Source organism: Triticum aestivum, chromosome 1D, assembly GCF_018294505.1.
Source record: "Triticum aestivum cultivar Chinese Spring chromosome 1D, IWGSC CS RefSeq v2.1, whole genome shotgun sequence".
Classification (NCBI taxonomy): Eukaryota; Viridiplantae; Streptophyta; class Magnoliopsida; order Poales; family Poaceae; genus Triticum; species Triticum aestivum.
Window position 1 is genome coordinate 351275782 of NC_057796.1, and position 10080 is coordinate 351285861.

The following is a 10080-nucleotide window of genomic DNA, read 5'->3' on the forward strand; positions in this document are numbered from 1 at the left end:
CATGTGGTTTTCACTGATCTCACAGTACTATACTAGATCAAAACTTGTGCCTACCAATCAGTCATCGCTCCGGGACGCGTCTAAGCGTGAAGCAAGCAGAAATTATCCTGATGTGACAAATTATCCTGATGTGACACATCACATATACTTGTAGCGATTTACTCCCTCCGTTTCATAATGTAAGACGTTTTTAAACACTACGTCTTACATTATGGGACGGAGGGAGTAGCAATCGTGCTCATCGGTCCGGGACGCATTTACTTGTGAACCACGCAGAAATATACACCTCTGATGTGATATGTGAGGGTCACGTCTACTAGCAGTCGTGTATCCCCACTTAAAAATCACGTTGCGCCCATGCAGCCGTTCCCGTGCGCGCCTGGCCAGCCCCGCGAAAATGCCCAGGACGATTGAATTCGTTCGCATCCGATGTGTCAAGCCCCACAGGCGTTTTATTTCTTCACTTTTGCTGTTGGTAGTGAGAAAGAAGTGATTGCCCGGACCTGACTGAGACTGACCCAGGTGCAGTAGTCGAGTCCACGGCGCGGTCTGGAACCCCAGTTCAAAGACTTTTCAGACTGGGTAACGCGTGTTTACAAGATGACAAGGACGTACACGTCCACATCCATCATCTCGGTCGCGCTTCATTACAAGCTAGCCCACACACCGTACCAGCTCCAACTGCTCTGCCGGTCTGCTGCCGTGACAGTTCTGATCAAATTCCCTGCCACCCGCTGCGAAATTTCCCTCCAAAAAATTCAACGGCAAAACTCGACGCGACCACCTTACCATCGCTCCCCTGCTCCGCCACCGCCTATAAAACTCCACATCCCCTCCCCTGTTGCCACCACCAAACCATCACACTCTCACACGGTGCTCTACACACGACGCCGCGCACTTGCCAGACCGCGCGACCCGCACCGTAGAGCGTGTAACATACTCCAACACAGCGACGACCGATGGCCCCCGCCGCCGCCTCGCAGCACCAGGCGACCACCGCGGCGCCGCCGAGCGGCCGTAAGGTGGTGGACGAGGTGTCCGGCTGGTTGCGCGTGATGGACGACGGCAGCATCGACCGCACGTGGACGGGCCCGCCGGAGGCCCTGCCGCTCATGGAGCCGGTGCAGCCCTACGCCGTGCCCCGCGACGGCCACACGCTCCACGACCTCCCCGGGGAGGGGGAGCCAAGCCTCCGGGTGTACCTCCCCGAGGTCGACGCGGGCAGCGCCGGCCGCCTCCCCGTCATCGTGCAGCTCCACGGCGGCGGCTTCTGCATCTCCCACCCGTCCTGGGTCCTGTACCACCACTTCTACGCGCGCCTAGCCTGCGCCCTTCCCGCCGTGGTCGTCACCGCCGAGCTACCCTTAGCCCCAGAGCACCGCATGCCCGCCCAGCTCGACACCGGTGTCGACGTGCTCCGCCGGCTGCGGTCAATCGCCGTGTCCGACGAAGGCGCTCTCGACGAGCCCGCGGCCGAGCTCCTCCGCGAGGCCGCGGACATGTCCCGGGTCTTCCTCGTCGGGGACAGCTCCGGCGGCAACCTCGTCCACCTCGTGGCCGCGCGCGTTGGCGAGGACGGCGCGGACGCCTGGGCGCCCCTCCGCGTCGCGGGCGGCGTCCCGATCCACCCGGGGTTCATGCGCGCCACGCGGAGCAAGTCGGAGCTGGAGGAGACGCCGGACTCGGTGTTCTTCACGCTGGACATGCTGGACAAGTTCATGGCCATGGCGCTGCCGGAGGGCGCTACCAAGGACCACCCGTACACGTGCCCGATGGGCCCGAACGCGCCGCCGCTGGAGTCCGTTCCCCTGCCCCCGATGCTGGTGGCCGTCGGGGAGAAGGACCTCATCCGCGACACCAACCTCGAGTACTGCGACGCGCTGCGCGCCGCCGGCAAGGAGGTGGAGGTGCTCATCAACCGCGGCATGAGCCATTCCTTCTACCTCAACAAGTTCGCCGTCGACATGGACCCTACCACCGGGGAGCGAGCCCAGGAGCTTATCGACGCCATCAAGAGCTTCGTCGCCCGCCACTAACAATAAAGCATACAGTATCCCACACGTGCCGCATCACTGTTATTAACATCAAGGTGTGTCTGCCATTAAGTCGATCGACCATATGTCTATGTGTGAGTTTTAACCGTGATGGCTTCTGGATTGTATCCGGTCGCCTCGTGTGTTATCAGTGTATGCGTCCAGAGTCTTTCGTTATCAGGCCATCTGCAGCAGCATTCGTGATCGGTACTGTTTCATGTCACTGTAATAACCAGTCGTAATCATGGGAACTGTTTGCAGTATTAAAGCATAAAAAGCATATAGTATTCCACACGTGCCGCACTGCTTATATGTGTTATGCGTTATACTGTGAGTATCAGGTATGTCTGCCATTGAGTTGAATCGACCTATGAGTGGGCTACTGAGCTTGACGTCCATATATACTTGGTGGCTTCTGGATTTGTATCATGTCGCCTTGCCTTAGTACATATGTGACCAACGTCTTTGGTTATCAGACCATGAAGCACCAGCATTCGGTATCAGATTGTCTAAGTGTGGAACTGTTTCAAGTCACTGTAATAACCCATCTTAGTTTGCCGCAAAAAGAAGAAGAAAAAAACCATCGTAGTTCAAAATTCAGACATACGATGTGCAAGGTATGTATAGCTGCATCTATTGTAAAATGTTCATAAAATAAGTCACTCTAATAAAAACAAACTACAGATGCATCGCTCATACCTAGCACAGCATATGGGATTGCGAGCAGAATCAAGTGACATTCTTGAAAGCACACAATTCGAATCACATGGCAGTTCGGAAAAGTTGGGAGGGTTACGAGGGTAGGCTGAAATGGGATCCATTTTCACACCAAATGCAGTCGGTCAGAGGCCCAGTCCCACTACGTGGGTTGAATCTGCAGTCGGCCCATAGGTTCTGTTGAGCAACATACCTATTCCGCGCCTAATGCGCTGAATAAATCCGAAATTACTAATTAGAGGTATCTTTTACAAAAAGTTACTGTTAAGTCCTCTCGTGATGCGAACCAACCTGTGGTTGGATGGTTAGAGGGATAGCGGTATCCCCAGCCCATCAGGATTCAAATCCTGGTGCTCGCATTATTCCCTGATTTATTTCAGGATTTTCGGCGATACGCTTTCAGTGGGAGGAGACGTTCCCGTCGACGACGAGGCGCCTACGGTGACTTCGTAAATCTCAAGATGATATACCGGCTCGGTCTCTAGAAGGTGCTCAGCCGGGTAGGATGTGCGTGTGTGCGTTCATAGAGATGAGTGTATGTGTGTATATATGAGCGCTTGCGTCTGTACTGATGTTAAAAAAAAACTCCTCTCGTGATGACAAGTGACGCAATGCATGTGCGACACTAATTTCTTCTCAAATAAATATGCACAATTATCACAGCCTGGGAGTTTTGTGCTCTTCTTTTGTAGATTTTTTTTCAAAACATTTTATCTCTTTAACCGTACGTTCTAATCGTGAACCGTTTTCACGTTGCATTTCTTGCACCAAAATCTTTGAAATTATATCACATATTAATAGATGTGGATGTATTTCTTTCCTAAAATACCCAAAAAAACTAAACTAAAACCCAAAGAACGTCGAAACAAATGCAAAACTGGAAGCACAATTGTGGTTTTCACTTTTTGGGGCAACACAACTATGGTTATTCAGTTTTCTGTAAGCACAACTGTGTTTTTCACTTTTCAAGAAAGCACAATTGTATCTGTCACTTTTCGAAAGCATAACTATTCTTTTCACTCTTAGGAAGCATAGTTGCACTTCACGTGAAAGCACAATTATTCTTTGCCGTGAAGCGCAACTTTGCCTTTTCACACAATGTGCTTCACTGGACATTCTTATTAGAAACCAAGGAAAAACCAAGCAAAACTTAAAAACCTAAACAAAAAACATGCAGACAAGAGAAAACAAGTGTTCACGCGGGTGCTTGATACGTCCATTTTGCATCATGTTTTTGTATTGCTATTTACGATGTTTTTATCCATAATAATGCTTTTTGGAGTAATTCTAGTGTCTTTTCTCTCATAATATGCAAGATATATACACAAAGAGGGAGAATTCCGACAGCTGGAAATCTGGACCTGGAAAAGCTACGTCAGGCCACCTATTCTGCACAACTCCAAACAAGCTGAAACTTCACGAGGATTTTTTATGGAATATTTGAGGATTATTGGAGCAAATAACTACCAGAGGGGTCCCACCAGGTGGGCACAACCCACCTGGGCGCGCCAGGGAGCCCAGGCGCGCCCTGGTGGGTTGTGCTCACCCAGGCCCACCTCCGGTGCCCATCTTCTGGTATATAGGTCATTTTGACCTAGAAAAAATAAGGAGAGAACTTTCGGGACGGAGCGCCCCCGTCTCGAGGCGGGACTTGGGCAGGAGCACTTTTGCCCTCCAGCGGAGCGATTCCGCCGGGGGAACTTCTCTCCTGGAGGGGGAAATCATCGTCATCATCATCACCAACAACTCTCCCATCTTGGGGAGGGCAATTTCCATCAACATCTTCAACAACACCATCTCATCTCAAACCCTAGTCCATCTCTTGTCTTCAATCTTGTTACCGAAAGTATAGATTGGTGCTTGTGGGTGACTAGTAGTGTTGATTACATCTTGTAGTTGATTACTATATGGTTTATTTGGTGGAAGATTATATTCAGATCCAATACGCTATTTAATACCCCTCTGATCTTGAGCATGATTATTATTTGTGAGCAGTTACTTTTGTTCTTGAGGTCACGGGAGAAATCATGTTGCAAGTAATCATGTGAACTTGATATGTGTCCGATATTTTGATAGTATGTATGTTGTGATTCCCTTAGTGGTGTCATGTGAACATCGACTACATGACACTTCACCATATTTGGGCCTAAGGGAATGCATTGTGGAGTAGCAATTAGATGATGGGTTGCGAGAGTGACAGAAGCTTAAACCCCAGTTTATGCGCTATTCCGTAAGGGACCGATTGGATCCAAAAGTTTAATGCTATGGTTAGAATTTATTCCTAATACTTTTCTCGTAGTTGCGGATGCTTGCGGGAGGGTTAATCATAAGTAGGAGGTTTGTTCAAGTAAGAACAGCACCTAAGCACCGGTCCACCCACATATCAAATTATCAAATTAGCGAACACAAATCAAACCAACATGGTGAAAGTGACTAGATAAAAATTCCGTGTACCCTCAAGAACGCTTTGCTTATCATAAGAGACCATTTTGGCCTGTCCTTTGCCTCAAAAGGATTGGGCTACCTTGCTGCACTTTTATTACTACTATCGTTACTTGCTCGTTACAAATTATCTTGCTATCAAACTACTCTGCTACTTATAATTTCAGCACTTGCAGACATTACCTTACTGAAAACCACTTGTCATTTCCTTCCGCTCCTCGTTCGGTTCAACACTCTTACCTATCAAAAAGAGCTACAATTGATCCCCTATACTTGTGGGTCATCAAGGCTATTTTCTAGCGCCATTGCCGGGGAGTGAAGCGCCTTTGGTAAGTGGAATTTGGTAAGGAAACATTTATATAGTGTGCTGACATTTATTGTCACTTGTTACTATGGAAAACAATCCTTTGAGGGGTTTGTTCGGGGTGTCTTCATCTCGACCGAAACCAAAATTAGCTACCCCTCAACCTACTGCACCTACTGAAAATATTGAATATGAAATTCCTTCGGGTATGGTAGAACAACTGCTAGCTAATCCTTATGCAGGAGATGGAATCGAACACCCTGATATGCACTTGATATATGTAGAACAAATTTGTGGATTGTTCAAGCTTGCAGGTTTACCCAGGGATGAAGTTATGAAAAAGGTTTTCCCTTATCTTTGAAGGGAAAACATTGGCACGGTATAGGCTATGCGATGATATTGGATCTTGGAATTGGAATCGTTTGAAATTGGAGTTCCACCAAAAAAATTATCCTATGCATCTAGTTCATCGTGATCGGAATTATATATATAATTTTTGGCCTCGTGAAGGAGAAAGTATCGCTCTAGCTTGGGGGAGGCTTAAGTCAATGTATATTCATGCCCCAATCATGTGCTCTCAAGAGAAATTATTATCCAGAACTTTTATGCTCAGCTTTCTCGTAATGATCAAACCATGCTTGATACTTCTTGTGCTGGTTCTTTTATGAAGACTATTGAATTCCGGTGGGATCTTTTGGAAAGAATTAAAGGCAACTCTGAAGATTGGGAACTCGACGAAGGTAAAGAGTCGGGTATTAAGCTTAAGTATGATTGTGTTAAATCTTTTATGAATACCGATGCTTTTCAAAAGTTTAGCACTAAATATGGACTTGACTCTGAGATAGTAGCTTCCTTCTGTGAATCATTTTCTACTCATGTTGATCTCCCTAAAGAGAAGTGGTTTAAATATCACCCACCTATTAAAGAAGAAATCAAAGAACCAGTACCAGTTAAAGAAGAAACTATACTTTACAATGTTGATCCAGTTGTTCCTTCTGCTTATATTGAGAAACCACCTTTCCCTATTAGGATAAAGGAACATGCTAAAGTTTCAACTGTGGTTAACAAAAGCTATATTGGAACACCTAAACCTGATGAAGAAATCAAAGTAGAACCTAGTATTGCTATGGTTAAAGATCTCTTGGAAGAAGATATGGATGGACATGTTATTTACTTCTGTGAAGAAGCTACTAGAATTGCCAAACCTGGTAAAAAAGATAAACATAGACCTATTGTTGGCATGCTCGTTGTCTCAGTTAAAATAGGAGATCACTGTTATCATGGTTTATGTGACATAGGTTCTAGTGTGAGTGCTATTCCTTACATCTTATATCAAAAAATTACGAATGACATAGCACCCACAGAGATAGAAGACATAGATGTTACTATTAAACTTGCTAATAGAGACACTATATCACCAATTGGGATTGTTAGAGATGTTGAAGTCTTGTGTGGGAAAATAAAATACCCTACTGATTTTCTTGTTCTTGGTTCCCCACAAGATGACTTTTGTCCCATTATCTTTGGTAGACCTTTCTTGAACACCATTAATGCTAAAATAGATTGTGAGGAACAAACTGTCGGTGTTAGTTTTGGTGATGAGTCTCACGAGTTTAATTTTTCCAAGTTTAGTAGAAAACTTCATGAAAAAGAATTGCCTAGTAAATATGAAATAATTGGTCTTGCTTCTATTGTTGTGCCATCTACTGATCCTTTAGAACAGTATTTGCTAGACCATGAAAATGATTTACATATGCATGAAAGAAATGAAATAGATAAGATTTTCTTTGAACAATGTCCTCTGCTTAAACACAATTTGCCTATTGAAACTCTAGGAGGTCCTCCTCCACCTAAAGGTGATCCTGTGTTTGAATTAAAACAATTGCCAGACACGTTGAAATATGCTTATCTTGATGAAAAGAAGATATATCCTGTTATTATTAGTGCTAACCTTTCAGAACATGAAGAAGAAAGATTATTGAAAGTTCTAAGGAAGCACTGAGCTACTATTGGATATACTCGTGATGATTTAAAGGGCATTAGTCCCACTCTATGTTAGCACAAAATTATATGGAACCTGATGCTAAACCCGTTGTTGACCACCAACGTCGGTTAAATCTTAAGATGAAAGAAGTGGTAAGAACGGAAATATTAAAACTTCTGGAAGCAGGTATAATCTATCCTATAGCTGATGCTAGATGGGTAAGTCTTGTTCATTGTGTCCCTAAGAAAGGAGGTATAACTGTTGTTCCTAATGATAAGAATGAACTTATTCCACAAAGAATTGTCATAGGCTATAGAATGATAATTGATTTTAGAAAACTAAACAAAGCAACTAGAAAATATCATTACCCTCTGCCTTTTAATTATCAAATGCTTGAAAGATTATCTAAGCACACACATTTTTGCTTCCTTGATGGATATTCTGGTTTTTCACAAATATGTGTTTCTCAACCTGATCAAGAAAAGACCACTTTTACTTGTCCCTTTGGAACTTATGCTTATAGTCGTATGCCTTTTGGTTTATGTAATGCACCTGCTACCTTTCAAAGATGTATGACTGCTATATTCTCTGACAGTGAAAATATTGTTGAGGTTTTCATGGACGACTTCTCTATTTATCGGAAGTCTTTTGATGATTGTTTAAGCAATCTTGATCGAGTTTTGCAGAGATGTGAACAAACAAATCTTGTCTTGAATTGGGAGAAGTTCCACTTTATGGTTAATGAAGGCATTGTCTTGGGTCATAAAATTTCTGGAAGAGGTATTGAAGTGGACAAAGCTAAGGTTGATGCAATTGATAAAATGCCATGTCCTAAAGATATAAAAGGTATTCGTAGTTTCTTAGGTCATGCTGGTTTCTATAGGAGGTTTATCAAAGATTTTTCTAAAATTTCTAGGCCTCTCACGAATCTTTTGCAAAAGGATATTCCTTTTGTTTTTGATGATGATTGCTTAGAAGCCTTTGAAACACTCAAGAAAGCCATAATTTCTACACCTATTGTTCAACCACCTGATTGGAACTTGCCTTTTGAAATTATGCGTGATGCTAGTGAATATGCTGTTGGTGTTGTTCTAGGACAAAGAGTTGATAAGAAATTGAATGTTATTCATTATGCTAGTAAAACTCTAGACAGTGCTCAACGAAACTATGCTACTACTGAAAAAGAATTCTTAGCTGTGGTGTTTGCTTGTGATAAATTTAGACCTTATATTGTTGATTCCAAAGTAACTGTTCACACAAACCATGCTGCTATTAAATATCTTATGGAAAAGAAAGATGCTAAACCTAGACTTATTCGATGGGTTCTCTTGTTACAAGAATTTGATTTACATATCATTGATAGAAAAGGAGCTAAGAATCCCATAGCGGATAATTTATCTAGGCTTGAAAATGTGCCTGATAACCCACTACCTATTGATGATAGTTTTCCTGATGAGCAATTAGCTGCAATAAATGTTGCTCATAGTACTCCTTAGTATGCTCACTATGCTAATTACATTGTTGATAAATATTACCACCTAGCTTTACATACCAACAAAAGAAAAAATTCTTCTATGATTTAAGACATTCCTTTTGGGATGACCCGCATCTTTATAAAGAAGGAGTAGACGGTATTATTAGACGTTGTGTACCTGAGCATGAACAAGGACAAATCGTACGGAAATGTCACTCCGAAGCTTATGGAGGGCATCATGCTAGAGATAGAACTGCTCACAAGGTATTGCAATCTGGATTTTATTGGCTACCCTCTTCAAGGATGCCCATAAGTTCGTCTTATCTTGTGATGAATGTCAAAGAATAGGTAATATCGATAAGCGTCAAGAAATGCCTATGAACTATTCACTTGCTGTTGAACCATTTGATGTTTGGGGATTTGATTACATGGGACCTTTTCCTTCCTCTAATGGGTATGCACATATTTTGGTTGCTATTGATTATGCTACTAAATGGGTAGAAGCTATTCCAACCAGTAGTGGTGATCACAACACCTCTATTAAAATGCTTAAGGAAGTTATTTTCCCAAGGTTTGGAGTCCCTAGATATTTGATGACTGATGGTGGTTCACACTTTATTCATGGTGCTTTCCGTAAAATGCTTGCCAAGTATGATGTTAACCATAGAATTGCATCACCTTATCATCCTCAGTCTAGTGGTCAAGTTGAACTTAGAAATAGAGAAATAAAATTAATTTTGCAAAAGACTGTCAATAGGTCCAGGAAGAATTGGTCTAAGAAATTAGATGATGCACTTTGGGCTTATAGAACAACATATAAAAATCCTATGGGTATGTCTCCTTATAAAATGGTTTATGGAAAAGCTTGTCATTTGCCTCTTGAATTAGAACATAAAGCATATTGGGCCATCAAAGAGCTCAGCTATGATTTCAAACTTGCTGGTGAAAAGAGGTTATTTGGTATTAGCTCATTAGATGAATGGAGAACCCAAGCTTATGAAAAATGCAAAATTATTCAAAGAAAAGGTTAAAATATGGCATGACAAAAGAATACAAAAGCGTGAGTTTAAAGTCGGAGAATATGTTCTTTTGTACAAATCTCGTTTCAGATTCTTTGCAAGAAAAC

General features: G+C 43.2%; 1 protein-coding gene across 1 annotated transcript; it reads left to right on the forward strand.

Moving 5' to 3' along the window:
* Nucleotides 1-857: 857 nt before the first annotated feature.
* LOC123182003 (probable carboxylesterase 15) lies at nt 858-2327 on the forward strand. Its single transcript, XM_044594436.1, has one exon. The coding sequence runs from the start codon at nt 960-962 to the stop codon at nt 2034-2036; it is 1077 nt and encodes a 358-aa protein (XP_044450371.1). The 5' UTR covers nt 858-959; the 3' UTR covers nt 2037-2327.
* Nucleotides 2328-10080: the final 7753 nt, after the last annotated feature.

Coding starts and splice junctions, on each gene's coding strand:
- LOC123182003 (XM_044594436.1), top strand. CDS start 960: ATGGCCCCCGCCGCCGCCTCGCAGCACCAGGCGACCACCGCGGCGCCG.